General features: G+C 38.8%; 1 protein-coding gene across 1 annotated transcript in view; it reads left to right on the top strand.

Annotated features, from left to right (window-relative positions):
* The window catches only part of efna2 (ephrin A2), a 92,393-nt gene extending 81,161 nt beyond the window's left edge, over window positions 1-11,232 (top strand). The window contains exons 2-4 of the mRNA XM_023339145.1: window positions 6,248-6,540; window positions 8,378-8,443; window positions 10,726-11,232. Of these exons, the coding sequence (XP_023194913.1) occupies window positions 6,248-6,540; window positions 8,378-8,443; window positions 10,726-10,850 (484 nt within the window). The 3' untranslated portion in view covers window positions 10,851-11,232. The remainder of the gene's footprint in view (window positions 1-6,247; window positions 6,541-8,377; window positions 8,444-10,725) is intronic.
* The last annotated feature ends 9,668 nt before the right edge of the window (window positions 11,233-20,900 follow it).

The following is a 20,900-nucleotide window of genomic DNA, read 5'->3' as shown; positions in this document are numbered from 1 at the left end:
AGAGATGAGGGTGAATGAAGGATAGATGAACACATGACTAATGGAGGCATGAATGTAGCGCCGTAATGTTTGACAGGTTTCTTCCTGATTTATCTGATGTAATTGTAGTTCTGGTTTATCTCATAATTTTTATGACTTATTCCTAATCTGCAATAAGATTTCTTGTAATTTCCATCTGAATCGGATTCAAAATGGCCGAAGTTTTGGTTTTTTCTGGTATTTTTTTATTCATGTAGTTTTGCATTCAGCTGGTAGTTTCTAGATTGTGCTGAAATTATTTGCTGTAACTTCTAGTTTCTCCTGTATTCTGATGCTGTAACTGATGTTTTGACGTTTGGCCCAGTAAAGTTTCAGTTCATGTTGTTTTGACTCAGAACCACAGCAGCTGGAGACGGAGCCGATGATGAAGTTCTGGTCCCAAATCAAACCGAGTCCAACAGACTATCAGGAGTGAAAACTCTCAGTCCTATTTTGATCCTTTATTTCTTTATTTATTACACAGGTATTTTCTTGGTTTTGTTTTACTTTGGGATATTGCTTCACTTCATTTTTCCACCCTTTAGTCCTGAATTCATCAAATGTTTGATGTTTTAGCCGTTAATGTTCCATGTTCTTGTCTTTAGTTCTAGTTTGCAGTCGTAATTTCTGTTAATTGCTGCTGTTTAGTGATGTTTTTGGTCTTGACACATCAGTCTGCAGTGTTTGGTACTTTGTTCCTTCTGCTTGAGCTCCAGTATCGCCGGACGTTTCGTTTTCTGCTGCTTTTTTGCTGATTCTTGTTCGCTTTTTCAGTCTCTGGTTTTAAACTTAATTTCCTGACTCCTCCGTCAGTCTTTCAATCAATTAATCAACCAATCTCTGGTCCTCTAAAGATGATGCTAATGCTGATGGAGGTGGTGACCCCGGTCACCCAGCTGAGACGGACAGAGAGCCTCGGTCCATTAGAGTGATGAGTAATGATGTGAGAACCGAGGGGGACAGAGTTCAGTGAACGCATCGCCTCCCCTCCCAGCTGTTAGCGTCACCCAATCCTTCAGCTAACCGAGTTAGCATGCACTTTGCTAATGGTGTTAGAAAAGACAAAGAGGGCGCGGCGGAGGAGAGAAGCATCTCGCTGTCCTCTCTCATCATCAGGATCGTTTTCATTCAGCAGGATGTTTCTTCTTTGATGCTGCAGCTGCTCTCATCCACCAACCCCAAACTCAATCAGGACGCCACTGATGCTGCATTCAGGTCAGATGGGAATAATCAGCAGCGAGGATCTTCTGAAGTCAAAGTGTTTTTATGATGATGCGGTTTTAAGGGAACCATTTGGACCATAAAATAACTCCTTTGTGTGTTTGTCAAGGTGGTGAACTTCCAGAAATATCCTAAAGTTACTGGGCAAAAGTTTTAAATCTTATGATTCTTGATGTTTTCATGTCAAGGAATCAAACTTTCTTGATCAACAAGTTTTCAGACTTCCTAAAGTTATTTTGCCATTTTCCTTTCACCAATATTCTGGAGGATTTTTAAGGCCTTTTTCCCCCCTGATAGTTTGGTAAACTCCAAAATTACAACATCTTTTGTGGTTTTCTGTCTCTCTGCTCTGAGTCAAACCAACCTGTTCCCCTCCTGGCCTGTGGGGGCGCTGCACCAAGAACCACTGAAGGAAACGACACAAAAACCTCTGAAGACACTGAGAGCAACTTCCTTCTTCACCAGATGGAAACAAGATGGAGGATTTTAGTGTTGGAGGATTTCTTTTTAGTCTTTGGCTGAAGACCAGGAGCCATTTCTGCTGCTAGCGCTAGGCTAACACGTTAGCTTTGGTTGTATTTACCCAGAATGCCCTGCGCTGTAGTCCGCTTCCTACTTTTGGAGCGGTTGCCATTATTAATGTCCAAGTTGTGGATTTATTGCTTTGATTAAAAACTAATCTGGTAATTACATGCAGACCTGTCTGACACAAACTCATTCCCGCTTGAAATAATAGTTGGTAGTAACTTCCTCCTCTCTGTTTGACTTTATTTTTATAAGTTTGGACCATAATTTTTCAGTCAGGCTTGATTTTTTTTCTTCTTTTTTATCTTTTGGGATATGTTGAAAATAACCAAGAGGCTTTTTCAATATTTAGTGTAAAAAAAAAATAGGCTAACTTTCTTCTTCAAAATTTTCCAAGCATATTTTATGATTTTCTTTGACCTGATGTTAGCTTAAAAACACTTTTCAGTTCTCCTTTAATTAATAATTACATATATTCTTTCATCTGTTGAGCTTCTGTCAGCCTTAAATAAATTTTTTTTTAAGTTTTCTGGAGTTTGGCTTGATGTAACCAAGCCACAGACCTTAAAGTTTCTGTAGTTAACAGCACAATCAAAGTGATTTAATAGGTGTTTAATTTGATGCCAATAAACAATGATTAGTTTCATCACAGACATGTCAAAATGTATAAATCTAACGGTTAATGTTTTGGTTCCACGTCGCTCGAGCTGAATCTGAAACAAGCTGTGATTAACCAGCTTCGATCAGCTAATCAGGACCGACCAAAACAAACCAAATCAGCGCGAGCAAACCTCATTACCAAAATCTAAATTGGCCGTTAATTGGACGGCCTCCACTCCCTCCTCTGCTGCTTCAGCAACTTTAACGGCGCCGTCGTTTTCCTGAACGTCGTGAATATTCAAAGAGACGTGAAGTTTGATTAGTTTGCTTTGGTGAGATCGATTGTTGCATCTGTCAGAGTAAGAAAATCTGTGTCTTTGTGCTAAATTATGCTAATTATACATCAACAGTGCAGCGGAGCAGCTGTGAGGAGAAATCATCAGGAAACAAAATCACTTTAAAAGTTTAAACTTTCTCTGCAGTTTGTCATGGATCCTCCAGTTTCTACGTCTCTGTAAAACTTTAAACCGTTTGGATAAATAAAATAAACCAGAACATCGTAACATGAACATCTAGAGCAGACGGGTTTTGCTCCCTACTTTCAGCTACATAAATCTCAGCTTGAGTATCCTCACCATGTTTCACCAGTTTGCAGGAACCTGGGTCAGAACAAATCAGACTTCACCTGGATATTATCTGAACCAACTCCCAGTGGGTCAGAACCAGAAACGACAACCGGAAACATTCTCAGTGGAGCAGATTTGTTCTCATTAAAGACATTTTTAAACACCAACTGATCCATTAAAACATCAGAGTTGAATTGTAATCTCCTTCTGCTCATGAACCATCAGCAGCGGCGCTCCGCAGGGTGCCGTTCTCGGCCCACTCAGTGTCTCCCTGCAGGTGATTGATCCGGATCGGATCCAGACCAAACAGACTGTCTGGGATCAACAGACTGAAACCAGGCAGGAGTTTGCTCTAATTCAACCATATCATCTTTTTTGTAAAAAAAAACAACAAAACTTTATATTTACTTTAACTTTATATATTTACAAAAAAGAAAAAAACGTTTCTGTGTGTACAAACTTTTATGAATTAAGTAGAGTTGGGACTTTAACGAGTTTATTTTTATTTAATTACATAGATTTTAATGCTTTAAAAATTACGCCTGGAACCTTAGTATTGTGTTTCTGGTACGCCTGTATATCTGACGCACAAGTGACATCCAGTAACCAGATGTCACTGTCGCTGGTTTTATGTTTCTTTATTCAGTGAATTAAGTATCTGATTTCAACTGTCCATATTTACAAAAAGGAAATAAACCTTTAAACAATTTCTCAGCTAAGAAAGATAAAAGACTTTATTTCATTTTTGGCACTTCTGGCAAAGACGTTTAAAACCCATAAATACATTTTTTATTGCAGGATCTCACATTTCTGAAAAGGTCAAAACTACATTTATTCAGTGATTTACTCTAATTCCTGTTTAAGTTGGAATTTATTTGTGCAAAAACTCCCCGGTCATAACAAGGTGCACTGTAAAAGTTGACCTCTCAGTATATTTTATGTGTTTTTTGTTCTGTGATTGCTTAAAGTGGTCAGATTTATGTGTCGGTAAGGAGGAAGTCGTGGTGTTGAATTATTTTATGAGGGTCTGAGAGATCTGGCGTCCAGTTCTCAGACGTTACTACCAGCAGGGGAATGATTTAGGAAATGCAGGCCGTGTAAAACTGCCTCCTCTCGAGCTCAAACAGGAAATCTGGACTTGGAACATGTTTAGCTGGTCTAAGATTTAAGTTCTGCGGACTGGAACCGGGTTTTTCGCGTCACAGCGGGGGAACGAAAAGCGAGGCTTCAGCTCAAACCCGCAACACTTCCAGGCGGAGACTTGGTTTAAGGTTGCAGTAATGAAACCGCCGCCTCCCGTCGTCTGCAGGGACCGGCGCAGCGCCAAGGGAGCGCTTGTTTTCCCTCACCTTGAATCCCACATGGGTGGAGTTCCTGTTTTCCAGCCTCATTAGTTTCTGTCTTTGTGCCTCTGGAGGTTTAAGAGTTCAACCTGCAGTTACAGTTAAAACTGCGGTCAGAAACGCCGCCGATACATGTTGATGCGTCTGAGCTGAAGCCTCCAGAGGAACCTGCAGAACGGATTCCTGTCAGCTGTTTCATCAGGGACACTCTGTGGAGTTTAACCTTTGACCTGTCCATGATGTGTGTGGGGAAAAGTTAGAAAATGGAGGAAACTAACTGGTTATAGTTGAAGCTTTGGTCTCCTCTTGTAGTGTTTATTTATTAGTGCTTTGTTTAATCTGTCTGTCTTGTTGTTTTAGTGAAATTTAACCGTTTCTGATTGACGACGGGTTTTAGATGTCTGCTGCTGTTTGCATCCGTTTCATTTTGTTTTATTTGTTTTATCTCCTGGAGTTTTCCCGCCGCCTCTGAGCGGTTCTGAGCGGCCGGCGCCGGCAGGAAGCGGGTCCAGCTGGTAGCTGCGTCTCCCTTCTGTAAACAGCAAATCGCTCTGATAAACGGCGTGCTCTGATTAATCGCTGCCTCTCGGGGAAACACACACACAGCCAGCCGCTGATCAATTGTTTCCATGTGTGCAGTTTGGAGCTGTGTGCGCTGAACTCTGGGATGGATTAACCTGGAGTCAGAAAGTTTTTTTTTATCGCTGCGCTTTCATGTCGTCTGCAGGCTCATGTTAGAAACATGAAGCTGCTGCAGACCTGAAATGTTTCAGTGTGTGTTTTTATTTTCAGGAAACGGTAAAACATGAAAGCAGGAGGTCGGCGTTATGGTTCTCGTTGCGTTACATCACGAGTTGTTTAACGGGACTGAAAGTGATTGATTAAATAATCAGCTTCAGGTCCGACCACTAATTATTCAGCTTGACCTTAAAATCAAATTTAAAAGGTCATCAGCAAATTTAACTTGATGAATCTCAGGAAATCATCTCAGGTCATTCACGCTCTGCTAGGAAAAACTCAACTGTATTTTTCCCCCTACTTGTTTAGTTTTCTTGTGTCCTTTGGAATAATAGAAGTGTACAGAAATTGTAATTTTTCTATTTTTTCTGTTCTTCTGTCTTGTTAGAATAAATATTTTACATGAGAAAATCAAAAGAAACAAACTACGTTTCAGCTTTTTCTTTTCTTTATTTTTCTTCTTGTCCTTTTTAGAAGGAAAAAACATTTTAATATATTAATATCTCCATTTTATTTCTTTTTTCTTTTTTCCCTCCACTTGTTCTGTCCTTCACTTTTTCCTTCTCTCCTTTTTAAGACTTGTCAAAAGGAAAAAATGTCAACAATAAATATATGATACATTTCACTTTAGTTTTCTCTATTTTTTGACATTTTTGAAAATGAGCTGTTTCAAAGACCTTCCTGTGTCGTTACCTAGCAACCCCAGCAGAGTTCCGCCCGTTACCTGGCAACCCCAGCAGAGCTCCAGGACGTTTTGGTCCGCTGGTTGTATGCGCTGTACAATGGCTGCTGGAAAAGACAAAGTGTTTTGTTGTTGGCTTCCCATCCAGAAACCACTTGTGTTCTTGCTGGCTGCACATGAGGCTCTAAACTACAAAAATACAAAATCCATGATGATTTACACCTTCCATTACTGTAAATAAAAATCTGAATCTTTTGTAAATATTTCATGCTCAATTTATTGTTGAACCGGAAAAAAATTCTCTAGAAAACTTCTAGATTTCAGTTTTTAAAGCAGATTTAGTTTTTTGGCTGTGGAGTCGAGGATTTGCTACAGAAAGTTTGGACAGACGTTTCCCAGCCTGGTGAAGGAAACGACGTAGATCTGCGGCTGAGAAACGATTCATTTGTCTGATGAACATCAACTGAAGGTGAAACGTCTGTTTTTCCCCCCAGGTTCTTCCGGGGCGACTACACGGTGGAGGTGGCGATCAACGACTACCTGGACATCTACTGCCCGCACTACGAGGCGCCGGAGCCGGCGGAGCGCATGGAGCACTACATCCTGTACATGGTGAACTACGACGGCTACATGAGCTGCAGCCACTACCGCAACGGCTTCAAGCGCTGGGAGTGCAACCGGCCGCAGAGCCCCAACGGGCCGCTCAAGTTCTCCGAGAAGTTCCAGCTCTTCACGCCCTTCAGCCTGGGCTTCGAGTTCAGGCCGGGACACGAATACTACTACATCTGTGAGTACCTGAAGGTCGCCAAAGGTCGCCGAAGGCACTTTGTAGCAGCAGCGAGTTAATCGATTCATTTTTAGACTCTGGCCTGCTGACAAGTTTCCTCCCTTCCTTCCTTCCTTACTTACTTACTTACTTAAGCATTTCTTCACTTTCTTTGATCTTTTCTTTCTTCCTTCTTTCCTACATTCCATTTTTTTCCCTCCTTCCTCGTTAGTAGGGGTGTACTTACTTTTCCACACAGTTTTCCCACCTTGGCTTCATCTTTACTGAAAGACAGTGTTTAATGTTTTTATCCAGCAGGGTGTACTTTCTTTTTTTATTATACTGATAAATTGGACCAGAACCAGCTTTAAGTCGTTTAATATGATGATTCACTAAGTTAATTATTAATTATCCAAAATGAAGCCGTTATTTCCTGTCGATTGGATCGCCGTCTGAGCGCGCCGGGTTCACTGGATCGGGTCAGAACCGTCAGAAACTCGCTGGATTTCTGACGGTTCTGAACGTAATTTATCCTCCAAGCTGGAAAACATTTCCTACATTTTTCTAAATAATTTTCCTAAATTGTCCCGTTTGGACTGAAAGGCCTCCAGCAGAGACAGAAACGCTGCTTTAAATGACACTTAATGACTCAGAGTGAGAGAAACATGAATAAAACATTCATGAGTCTCTCTCTCTTTTTCTGTCTCTCTCTCTTTCTTTCTTTCTGTCTCTCTTTCTTTCTTTCTGTCTCTCTCTCTCTCTTTCTTTCTCTTTCTTTATGTCTCTCTCTCTCTCTTTCTTTCTTTCTTTCTGTCTCTCTCTTTCTTTATGTCTCTCTCTTTCTTTCTCTTTCTTTATGTCTCTCTCTCTTTCTTTCTTTCTGTCTCTCTTTCTTTCTTTCTGTCTCTCTCTCTCTTTCTTTCTCTTTCTTTATGTCTCTCTCTCTCTCTTTCTTTCTTTCTGTCTCTTTCTTTCTTTCTGTCTCTCTCTCTCTTTCTTTATGTCTCTCTCTTTCTTTCTCTTTCTTTATGTCTCTCTCTCTCTCTTTCTTTATGTCTCTCTCTCTCTCTTTCTTTCTGTCTCTCTCTCTCTCTTTCTTTCTGTCTCTCTCTCTCTTTCTTTCTGTCTCTTTCTCTCAAACAGCAGAACAAAGAATCTGAAACTGCAGGTTTAATTCCAAACCTTTTTATAAATTCATTTATTCAGCTGGATTAAATTCGGCTCAGCGACTGGAAAACCAAATTATTCCAAGATCAGAAACTGTTGCTGTGGGGGAAAAGCACAGGGAGATGTGGGCTGAAACACACTGAGGCTGAAGCACGGCGGTGGAGGGGTGATGAGCTGAGATGCTTCCTTGTTTCCTTCCTTCTTTCCTTCTATATCCTCATGTTTTCATTTTTCTTTCTGTCTTTCTTCTTTTCCTTTTATTCTTTCCTTATATTATTCCCTCCCTCCCTCCCTTTTGTTTTCTCACATTTAAATTCTGTGCACTTTAAAAATCCACCATGGATTTATGGTGAATTTTAATGTTTGTTTTGTTTTTGTTTTAAAATAAAAACGACTGAAGCTGAGGAATGCCCATATATGGTGCTTGTGTTGTTTTCCTGTTTTAAACTGGTTTCCATTGTGATGTGAAGGCTTTAAACTGGTTTCCATTGTGATGTGAAGGCTTTAAACTGGTTTCCATTGTGATGTGAAGGCTTTAAACTGGTTTCCATTATGATGTGAAGGCTTTAAACTGGTTTCCATTATGATGTGAAGGCTTTAAACTGGTTTCCATTGTGATGTGAAGGCTTTAAACTGGTTTCCATTATGATGTGAAGGCTTTAAACTGGTTTCCTTTGTGTTTCCTCTGCAGCGTCTCCACATCCCAACCTGGCTGGGAAGCCGTGCCTGAAGCTGAAAATCTACGTCAAACCGAGCAGTGAGTCTCGTTTTAAACCTTCGACTTCATGTTCAAAAGGTCCAGATCTGATTCTGCAGGAGCTAAAAAGCTAAAAACAACGAGTCAGAAACAAAACTCACTTATTAAAAACGATTCATTTAGCACTTTATGCCCAAAATGCTTTTATTATTCACATAATTTATGATAAAACAATAATTTCATAAGAAATTTTAACCTAAACTTGACAAACTTCATTCATTTTCATGCTTCAGCAAACATCTATGGAGCAAAACTGTGGCCAAAAAGTCAAAACTGAAAAAAAGATTTGAAAAAAGTTGCCACGATTAAAGGTTTCCAGAACCTTTAATTGTGTCAAAATGAAGATAAAATCAAACCCAACAAAGATTTAAACTGGTTTCTCCACACTGGAGACATCTTGAACCTGTTTCTACCAGCCGAGGCTTTTCAAAGTATTGACTAAAATATCAGTACTTACCCCGTATCGTTTTCACTTATTTACACGTGAAGAGGATTACTTGGGTTGTTACCAACATCTGGTGTGAATTTAGCTGTTAGAAGCGTGTTTGTGTTAAATACTTGCTTCTCCTGCTGTAAAGAAACGTTCCCTCTCCTCCGCTGGACGATGCTAATCTTATTCATGTGTATTTTTCACATCTCCACTTTGTGGGAGCAGATGACGGCTTTAAGACTCATTACTGTGACTTACACAAGAGCGCCGGCTGGGCCTGTCAGTCACTCAGCTACTTAACATACCCAACATCTCTGCAGTTCAGGAAATACACAGCTATGCAGACACAGCGAGGAATAAAACAGCTCACATCGGCTACCTGACGGTACCAAGGCTCGGTTCTGCCTGACTCGGGTCATTTTTATATAACAAATCAGAACCCGAACCTGCGACTAGAAAACATGAATGTTCAGTGAAAACAGGAATCAGATATGATAGAAAACACTGAGAAGTTAATTATATGAAGCGGTCAGCACCGTTAGCTAAGAAGCTAGCTGCGCTAACCCAATAGCACCAATTATAAGCAGTAGGTCCACTAATGCTAGAACGCTGCATCAAAATAGCATTTAGCTCCTGCTAAAGCGCTAAATTCATCCATGTTGACGCCCACCGTGTGTGAAGGACTCGACATAAACATCGGCCAGTATAGCTGCTGTTCACTGGTCGAAAATAACACAGAAAAGTCGCCACATTTGTTGCTGCACTGGTCTAAAAAGTCACTAAGTTAGCAACAGTGGAGAACAAGAGGAGAGGAAATGGAACTGCTGCATAAACAGACTTCAAAATAAGAGCATGAACATAAATGTTAAACAACCTGAAGAATTTTTAACAGTTAACCAAAACTTCACCAGACATCGAACTTTGTTCAACTGAAAGTTTACAAAATTAGCACAATAGAAGTTTAACAGAAAGTTGGATGCTGTACCTTTAAGACTCAACAAAGCTAAGCAGGAAAGCAGATCTAGACGGACATCATTCATAAACATGGACATCCATAATGAATGATTTGTTTGTAATAATTGCACATTGTGAACGTAGCTTAATAAGAGTATAGTTTATAGTTATAACCCTTACAGCTGTGCTGATGCTAACTCACTTGTTGCTTGCTAAACTATTTAATCTGTTTTTCTACACTTGGTTTGATAAAATTAATTGTATATTTTTTATCATTCTGATATGAAAACTGTAGAATTGGAAGAAAGAATAACTTGAAATAATAAAATGACTTCAACAGAATCGTCTGGAAGGCTGCAGCTGATGGTTCAGGACCTGATTTAAATTAGATATTAATACCTGAATCTTTATATTCATTATATTGAACAAGATTCTATATTAGGTATCTGTGACTGTGTTTCCAATCCATAAGGGCAGATCTATTCACTCTAATTCTATGATTTGTGCTTTATTTCAAATTCCTATTTGCAGTTTATGAACCGTTTAAAAGGTTTGTTGTCGTTTATATTTACGTTTGACCAAGATAATCAATTTATGGTTTTTGCCAGTTTGAATTTCTTTTTTGTTTTTACATTTACTCCTATCTGCACCGACTGAACAGATTAAAGTTGTTTTTACGTGTTTTACCAAGCTGGTGAAGCTATTTGTTGTATTTAGTTGTACTGTACTGGTGTAGAGTTATGACTAAATGGAAAACTTTATTTAAAAAAGAAGCGTTTTGAGTCACTTCAGCTCTGATTTTCTGTGTCAGCCGATACTAACCCTCAGATATCGGTATCAGAGGTGCAGTCGGTGCGTCGTTGATTTAAATAAAATGTTTTTCTGGCCTCTCTTTCAGACGACTCCATCTATGAATCTCCAGAGCCCTTCCTGACGGACGACACCACCGGCGGCAGCAGCCTGGCTCTGCCGTCCGCCATATTGCTCTCCCTCCTCCTCATCCTGCTCCTCGCCTCCTCGTAGCACCTCCTCCTCTCCCTCCTGCTGCTGCCGGGACAGATTTGGCAGCTCCCGCTCCCTGACCTCTGACCTTTTTCTGGACGTGGATGAGGAGTCGGAGACCAGCAGCGGGAGGAACTGCGTCTGGAGTTTTTAAAAACTTTTCTTTTAAAAGAGCAAAAACTCTGTTTCAGATCTGAACGCTGAGGCTCCACTGACCTCCATGTTCACAGCTGGCTGGATTTTACAGATTTCAGGAAACTCTTTAAAACAATCCATTCATTTTTTTAAATATCATTTTGTTCATTTTCAAGTTGATGCCAAAGTTTTGTACATCCGTTCTATAAGCCCCGCTAAGGACATACAAGTCGTTACTCTCCTAAAATACAATACATTTTGAAACGTTGATATGTTTCACTCTTTTCCATTAAGACTGACTAAATCTTACAAAAACCTTAAAGGGCATCTATTATGTAAAATTCACATTTTGCATGTTTTAATGCTTCCATTTGAGTCTCAACCATTTCTAGAAACAGTTTTAAGCTCTTAAAAAAATCAGCCAGGAGTTTTGTGGCAATAAGTTTATGTTTTTTGGTGTCTAGAAAATGAGCTGTTTCAAAAACCTCTGGAACTTTGAGTTACGTTTGATGGGCATTTCGCCGTTACCTAGCAACCCCAGCTGAGTTACGCCCGTTACCTAGCAACCCAAAGGGAGCTCCAGCTGGTTTTAGTACTGTACAATGGCTGCTGGAAAAGACAAAGCGTTTTTTTGTTGACTTACCATCCAGAAACCACTTGATGCATTCTAGTTGGTTGTGCAGAGGCTCCACTTCTGCTTTTCAAAGATGTACGGTTGTATAATTTTGCAGTCATTTTCACATGCGGGTGCGTTGAGTTGGGGGCGTGGCCAGCAGCAGCTTATTTGGATTTAAAGAGACAAGACAGCTAAAATCTTATCATCTAAGAATGATTTTGTGCAGAAAATGTAAAGAACATATTTTATTTTATCCATAGATTTGTCCTAACCTGTTCAAGGAAGCGTACTAGGTCACCTGTAATGAGAAAGTCAAACTTTCTCCAACTAGTCTGTGTTTTTTTTAACTGGAAACTTCATTTATTTACCTGAACCTTAAGGGAAATTTAACCACATTTACATTTTCTATGCTGAAATCTCTCCCAAAATAATACTTTTGTTACACAAATAAGACTTAGTGATTAATTATGCTTAAAAATAATTTGTTTGATTTTAATACATTTATGAAGTAATAAAAATTAGAATTTTTTAAACTATGCATGTTAATTTCCTTAAACATCTAACAGCTAAAAACAGTTTAAAGGTTTCACTAGAGATGAGCAGTGCCATCTGGTGGCCACATTAGACACTGCAGCTTTAACAAACTGGATCTAGGTCTGGAAAACTTTACCAAAATACGGAAGTTTCTCCCTCATACATCAAGTCTTTTTGTTTTAACCTGCAATAATTAAAAATTACAGCAATAAGAGAGATAAATTGAAGCAATGTTTAAATAAATAATGAGTAGTAATTTAGATAAATGTGTTATTTTTGGATCTGGGGTTCAGTTCTACCTGTGCAGCTTGGTGGTCAGTGGAGTCCAGCTTCAGCCTGAGGAACCCATCAGAGACTGAAACGTCTCCTGCTTTCATCACTGGGAACGGTTCGACCCAGAGACGGCCATGTTTCAATCACTGATGGTTGCAGTCGCAGCGAGACACAGTTTCCACCGGCAACAAAATCAATGCAAAACCACAAAGTTACTCAAATATTCATGAGTCACATCAGTCAGCCATAACGGGCTGAAAGGTGTGTTGCTCTCAGTAACTGTTTTCATTACAAATGTCAGCAAAACGTCAATATTCTGCTAATGTTGAAAAAATACAATTTCAAAATTTTATTAAATGGACACTTCCTGTCGTCTTCTTTGTCGTTTCCGCCAGTAGTAACATCTGGCTGATGATCATGTGGCTCAAATTATGCGAAGAAAGTGTTTCCATTGCAGTTTTGCGAAATACATTAATTTCGATACAGTAGAAAAACAACCTCACCTTGGCGCAAAAAACTGAAGTTTTCTAGAAATTGATGTTTCCAATTAAGCAAATAAATTTTCTTAATTTCAATTTGCACAATTTTAAGGCCAGTTTCCAGTTTAGCTGCGTTTCCACTACAAATGTCAGTAAAATGTTGATATTCTAACGTTGACAAACCCTACTTCAATTCCATTAAATGGACACTTCCTGTTGTCTTCTTTGTCGTTTCCTCCAGTAGCAACATCCAGTTGTTCATCATGTGACTCTTATGATGCGATAAAAGTTTCCATTGCAGTTTTCTGGTTGAGATGCTCAGACTTAGTAAACTGTTTGTGGCTCAGCTCTGACTGATCTTCATCGTTAATAACCGGAGTATAAACCGCCCAGCCCTGCAGCAGCGAACGCCCTTCCCAGTCGACGGCCTTTCCTTCCTGAAAACCTGCCAAAGACTTGCTAAACTTTTTTATTGGATGCTTCTTTGGAGTCGGGTTTGGGCTGCGCCACCAGCAGCTGGCGGATGATTTAAAGGGGCGGAGCTTCCTTCTTATTTTCTAAATTTTGTCATTTTGTTGTAAATAAAAAGTAAAACCGAATGTCCTGCGAAAAATACAAATGTACAAATATATAAATGGCCTTTTTCTCCCCCCCCCCCCCCCCCCGGTCCCCTTCCCCCCACTGGTGCTGAATTTTTAATGACTGCGAAACAGCGCCACCTTGTGGTGACGCTTTTCATCAGAAAAACCCCAAACTTTGTGTTGTCTTCATCACCTCATGACGTCCTTCCATCCCCGATGGAGGGAGGTGTGTCCTTGTGAGCGGAGGAGCCAGGGGCATGCTGGGAAATGCAGTATCTCAAACGGCGGCACTGTGACGGAGGACGGGCGAAAACGTTTTCAAAACGAACGTTTCCTTTCTGCCATTTTGTTTTGAAACCCAGGAGATTACTCATATATGATGTAAAGTCTGATGTTTATTGTTGTTTTAGTTCCTGTTTGGTTCCTGCCTGAATCACGATGCATTCTGGTCGCTGTAGTCCTGTGAGTTCTGGTTCTGTTGCTGGTTCTGGTTCAGTGGGTTCTTTTGCCATGTTAATGTTGACTTCTGTGTGAATGAATTTAGTTTTTTTGTGGCACTAAATGTAAAAGAAGAGGAATAGTTACAGAAAATAAAGCTAAGTGTATTCAAGAAGGAAATGTTTTTCTACATCAAAATGTCTCCATATTCTATTCTTTCAAAGACAAAAAAAAAATCTGTTTTTTTTTTATATTTTCTTATTGGATGCTTATAAAGTCCTGTTGTAAAGTTAAACAAAGCATTTATCTGATTGGCTCCAGAAAGGTCAGAGGTCACAGGCCTCCTTTTGTTAGCCTGCGCTGCATGAGCAGGAGAAATAAATTATATTTCAGAGAGAAAATGTTACGATATGAACCTGTGTTTGATAAAAAGTTACTGCTAATAAAAAGAAGATTTAAGTTCCACTCAATAAGCTTTGTCTGAATTATTTCATATTTAAGCTGAAATAGAACAATAGTGGGCAGAAACTGATTTATAATTAATAAATTGACATATAGAAGTTAGAGCAAAGTATGAAAATATTTTAATAATTTCTAACACCGACGGGAAATTTTTAAAAATGTTAAACATAACAGATTAATGACTTATGTTAATTTTAAAAAAAGTCTTCTAAAGTCCAAACTGTCCTTTTAAATGTTTCTGGTTATTACAACATTAAATATTTTCTCATTAAAACACCTGAAACTGTGAGACAACTTTTACTGTGAATTGAATTTATTTATTTTATTTTTTTTACAAAATTTTCAAAGTAAAATAAAAAAAATGTAAAAACTATTTTAAATGTATCTTTAAAATTATGAACATTGCCTGGATTAATTTAAAATTTTCTAGGATAATTAGCTACTGTTATGACAAACTGAACACAAATTAACAGAGAGAAGCTCAGTTTGAACATTAAATGTAACATTTAGACAAAAAGCAGCTGCTGTAAATCTGAAGTTCAGAGAGAAACTAAATGAATCTTGACTTAAAGGAACAGGAAGTTTTTTCCTCTGAACTCACCGCTGAAATGTGGAGAAGTTTCACATCTGCAGATCTTCCTCCAGAGTTTCCCGCGCTGCTGCTGCGAATCAGTCAGACACAGAGAGACCCAAACACTGAGCGAGAGGCGGGAAGGTGGCAGCGGTCCAGCGCGCGCCGCAGTTCAGCCATATTGTCATCATTATCTCATTATGAGGTCGGCCGGAGCGCTTGGAGGCCAGCCGAGCTTGGCACACCGCCCAGGAAACACGCCGCCGTCAGCCAATCAGAGCACAGAACACTCACACTGGAAGTAATCAAGTACTTTTACCTGCAGCTCCAACACAAAGTATTCAGATAATTTAAAAAAACCTCTAATTGATTTTATTCTGCAGATTGTTAAGATTTTCAGGCTCAGATTCAGCAAAAAGCTTCAGAAATGACTCAAAAAAACATAAAAATTATAATTAAATTACATAAATACGGATTTTTCATAGACTGCACTGCAAAAACTAAATCTAACCAATAAATTTGTATCTGCTTTTTAGTGCAAATTCTTTATTGAACCTTAAATAAGACAAAACTAACCTACAAGTAAATTTTCACAAAGATATAGGAGCTTGTTTTAAGTTAATAATTCGTTAATATTGATGAAAAAGTTCAACAGATTATTTCATTTATAGTGAAATAGTGAAATAATCAGTTGTACTTTGTCATCAATATTAAGGAATTGTTGACACGGAAAAGTTAATTATAAGTTAATTTTGTCTTATTTCAAGTGTAAAAGTATTTGCACTAAAAAACCACAGAACTAAAAGTAGACAAAAATTTACTGCTTAGATTTTGTTTTTGCAGTGTAATCTGTTTTTAATGAAAAAGCAGAAAATATTGATACTGTGGTGTCCAGAAAACATTATGAAGACTTTCAAAATAAGACTGTTAAAGGTATTCAGGCTAATGAATTCATCTGGATCTAATCAAAAATAAAACCATCACTCAGCTGAAGGTTAGTCGCCTCCAGTCCAATTATTCTGGTTTCATTTTCCTGGAAAGAAACTTTCACTTTAAATGTCTGAAGATTTTCCCACTAAATGATTATGTTAGTAATCGATTGGTCTTGTGATTAATCGATTAATCGGATAAAAAAGTAGGCATATTTTTCATTTAAGCAATATCAAAAATACATTAAAAGATGCAAACAATTAATTTTCTTTTTAAATAAGAAAATTATTATTATTTTTTTGCCTAAAATAGAATAACATAACATTCATTTAGTGAATTTGAACCAGGTTTTTGTGAAAACATAATTACAGACAAATAAGTTGTTTTTTATCTCAAATGCAAAATATTTATATTTTTGTCTTAATTTATGCTCTGTGTTATTCTTTCAGCAAATTGCCTTTTTTGAGTGTATACACCAGCTAGCGATTATCGATTACCAAATTATTTGACTATTTCAATAATTGATTAATCATTTCAGCCTTATTATCAGTCGTGGTAGAATATTAGCTAAATATTTTTCAATTTTCTTGTTTTAAGCTGTTTGTCTTCAGCATGTAAACATTTAACATTTTAATCGTTTATCCTGATTTTCCATCATTCATTGAATCTTTCAACAACAGCAGTTTACTCACACAGTCTTGGAAGCAGCAGGAAGTTGATCTTCTCACCTTCCTGTTTGTTTTATGACCAGTCATGTTTAGATTAATGCTGAGTCAGCCTCTGAAGAAAACAGAAAATTAAACTAATTTGATTCAAACCGACTCTATAAAGGCTGAGCAGAAGTTTAAACTCCTTCAATAAACTGAGCAGCGAACAGATTCCGGTCTGCTGGTCAGACGCTTCCAGGTCGATTCTTAAGTTATGCTGCCACCTGCTGGTTGGAGTGGATCACTACAAGTCAACACTGCAGCGGGACGGAAAACGTAGAAACGGCTCCAAAAATGAGAAAATCATGAAAAAACATTATATTTTGTGTCACCTCTTTGAGAAAGTTTCCAGCTTTTTACTGCAAAACAAACAAAAAAATATTCTTGTTTAGTTTCTAGTGAAAATGTCTTAGTTCAGTTAAATCAGACAAAAATTACTTACAAGTAATATTTCAGTAAGATTGATAAGTTTGGATGAAGTCAATAATTCTTGACTAGAGACACTGAATAAATTACTGAATAAAAATATTCGAATCAAAAGTGACTTAAAATTTAAAGAAAATGTGAAACTAAAAGAAAAATTTGAAAAAATATTTTTGAAAATGATAAAAAGTTTGAAACTGAATTTAAAAATTTAGGCTGAAAAACAACATTGAATCTGACAAAGTAGCTTTGAGCATTTTTTCCTTTTTCACATCAATTTTTCAGTTTTAAATCTGTTTTGTTAGTTAAAAATTTAGTTTTCAGCTTCAAAATGTTTTAAGTGTCATTGTCTTTCTTTTTTCCTCCTTTGAGCAACCATTTTGTCCCTAATTGAGCTCCGTAGATCTCCTCCATGTCGCCATGTGGATGCGCGGCCAGCAGGTGGCGCCACCTGAACAGAGGCTGGTTTGCAGGCTGCAGTTTCTCAAAGATGTTTCTGATAAGTGAATCTTTAAAACTCAGATGATCTGAAAGAAATGATGAAGGCGAACATGAAGATCAGCTTCACAGGTTTTACACTGAAAAAAATTGATTTGGAAAAAAATATATTTTGCCTGATTTTTTAAAATTTTGTAATTACGTTATTTATGTGAATTTAAAATACCAAAATTTCCAGTTAATTTTATATTTTGGTCCACCGATGACTTAATTTTTAAATATTAAATGATTGATAATTTGATCAGTTCCTCAGTACTTGAGTAAACTTTGTGCCAAAGTTTTACAAGACTAAAAATATATTGAACTATCGTTACTCTAATGTGAGTACAATTTGTGGGTACTTTACCCTCCTCTGCTTACTACGGAAGAGGATTAGAGCCACTGGGGGAAAATGACGAATTCTGGTGAGAAGGGGTCAAAATTATGAGATTAAAGTCATATCATATATATATATATATATAAAAATTTCCCTTCTCACCCACCGCGGGTGGTTCTTATCCTCTGAGCTCGGGTCCTCTACCAGAGGCCTGGGAGCTTGAGGGTTCTGCGCAGTATCTTGGCTGTGCCAAGGACTGCACATTTCTGGACTGAGATGTCTGATGTTGTTCCTGGGATCTGTTGTAGCCATTGGTCCAGTTTGGGGGTGACTGCCCCGAGGGCCCCGATGACCACAGGCACCACTGTGGTCTTCACCTTCCAGGCCCTCTCCAGTTCCTCCCTGAGGCCCTGGTATTTCTCTAGTTTCTCGTGCTCCTTTTTCCTGATGTTGCAGTCGCTTGGTATTGCTACATCTACCACAACGGCTTTCCTTTGTTGTTTATCCACTACGACAATGTCTGGTTGGTTCGCCATTACCATTTTGTCTGTCTGGATCTGGAAGTCCCACAGGATCTTAGCTCTGGCGTTCTCTGCCACCTTTGGGGGTGTTTCCCATTTTGATCCCGGGGTTTCCAGTCCATATTCTGCACAGATGTTTCTGTACACTATGCCTGCAACTTGGTTATGTCGTTCCATGTACGCTTTCCCTGCCAGTATCTTGCACCCTGCTGTTATGTGCTGGACTGTCTCAGGGGCCTCCTTGCACAACCTACACCTTGGGTCTTGTCTGGTGTGGTATATCTGGGCCTCTATTGCTCTGGTGTTTAGGGCCTGTTCCTGGGCGGCCAGGATGAGGGCCTCTGTGCTGTCCTTGAGTCCAGCTTTTTCCAGCCATTGGTAGGATTTACTGATATCAGCCACTTGGGTTATTTGCTGGTGGTACATCCCATGTAGGGGCTTGTCCTGCCATGATGGTATCTCTGGCACCTCAACCTCAACCTATATATATATATATATATATATATATATATATATTTCCTTTATTTAACCAGGTAAGCCCCGTTGAGATCTAGATCCCATTTTCAAGAGGGACCTGGGCAAAAAAAATTTGCAATACATAGCAACCTGGTTACAAGATAAAAACATAATTTCATAATTATGAAATTCATAATTATTATGATTTTCATAATCCTGTGAAAAAGTCTTACTGCATTGATTTTTTAAAGTGGCCTTAATCTTGCTCCGTAGGTCTTGATGATTATTTTCTGCCTAAATCGTCACTGGTAACTATGGCAACCAGTTTAAAAGTCCACTGACTCTTTCTGCAGTCAGGTTGCGCGCTTCCGTCATGTTAATGAAAAATCTGCCTAAATAAAGGCTAAATTAAATTTAAACACCTGATCAAAGTTCTGATAAATGGCAGAGGGGGCGCTGTGCTGAGCTCAGTGAGCTCTAAACAGGATTACATATATATACTGTACATATATACTGTATATATATACTGTACATATATAATGTATATATACAGTATATCCGTATAGGCAAAACAAATCGTTTACATGCCATCCATAGTCGCGCTGCCGCTGTATAATAATTTCGTTATTTCAATGAAACATGGAAATTTAGGCATTTTGAATTTCGTGCTGGCTGCCATTTTAAACTATGGCAGCCAGTTTAAAAGTCCACTGACTCTTTCTGCGGTCAGGTTGCGCGCTTCCGTCATGTTAATGAAAAATCCATCAGACAAGCCCGCTCTGAATATCAAACGAAACTGTGACATCACAATGTGACATCACAATACAACTCCAAAGGCAGAATTCTGACATCACCAGCGATGATATAAGCTCCTCACATCATCTACTTTCATCACAGCCGTTTAGCCGCCGTTGTTGATACGTTTCTCTTGAGAATTTATTTAGCAGTTCGCAATAAGACTTTCAACTTTGTTTGGTGAACTTTTCTTTTGGAGATTGACAACAAACTTAACTTGAAATCTTTACTAAGTTTCTAGAGAAGTGATTTATCTTAGAACCGGAAACAAGCAAAAGATACAATGGAGTCCAACCAACTTAGAGTTGAAGAGATTGAATCTGACAACATTGTTGAAAGGAAATTTCAGCCACCCACTCCACCCAAACGCAAGAAGAAGAAGGTGTCGTTTGCAGTCTGGTTGGAGCAGCAGGAGCTTAAGATTTCTGCTGAAACCATCGAACAGCAGGACGCTTCACTAGTGACTGATAATGAATCGATCGCCAAAGAACCGGAGACGGTGGATCAAAAAGGGGACAAACCGACACCTGAGAGTGAGTCCAATCAGAAGAACCAGGTACCATTTAAAACCTTGTCGGAGGAACACGTCCCCACTGAACAAGAGATTTCTGCAGGAAATAATGAAAACCAGAACGATTCACTGGCCAGTGAAGAAGAGTCCACCGCTGGAGTGCAGGAGACGATCGACATAGAAGAGAAGGAACAGCCCTCTATGTCTAAGAAACAGCCACCAACAACCAGAGCCAACAAAAAGAAAATGATACCATTTCAAATCTGGTTGGACAAACATGCCCCTGTTGACCAAGAGATTTCTGCTGAAAGTACTGGAACGGAAAACGATTCACTGGTTACCAAACAGGAATCGATCTCCGTACTGCAGGAGACACCAGAGAAGGAACAGCCTTCTACGTCTGGCACTGAAAATGTTAAAAAGCAGGACACTTCTCTGCCTGAAGAAAAAGGTAATCAGGAAGATTCCTTAAAGAAGATTTGCAAAGAGGAACCAGTTGTGTTGATTTCTGCAACACAACTGGTCACTGAAAAGACAAAGATCTCACAATCACAGAGGAAAGTGGATCAGAAAGAGAAAAAACAAAAATCAGAGGCGACGCGCATCAAGAAGACGCCGCTGTTATGGAAAACTTTCCCAGAGCCTGATGCTTTTATAGATCTAACATTTTTTACTGAAGACAGTGACATCAATAACGGTCCTCTGCCGGAAAACCAAAGTTATCGGGCAGCTTTGCCCAGCAGTAGAAAGAAGACGTTTTGGAAAATGCTCCCCAAATCAGAACCTCGCGTAGATGTAAGTTTTATTGCTGAGAATATTGACACC

This window comes from Xiphophorus maculatus, chromosome 9 (genome assembly GCF_002775205.1).
Source record: "Xiphophorus maculatus strain JP 163 A chromosome 9, X_maculatus-5.0-male, whole genome shotgun sequence".
NCBI lineage: Eukaryota > Metazoa > Chordata > Actinopteri > Cyprinodontiformes > Poeciliidae > Xiphophorus > Xiphophorus maculatus.
The sequence above is the reverse complement of the archived record's forward strand: the minus strand, read 5'-3'. Positions and strand labels throughout refer to the sequence as shown.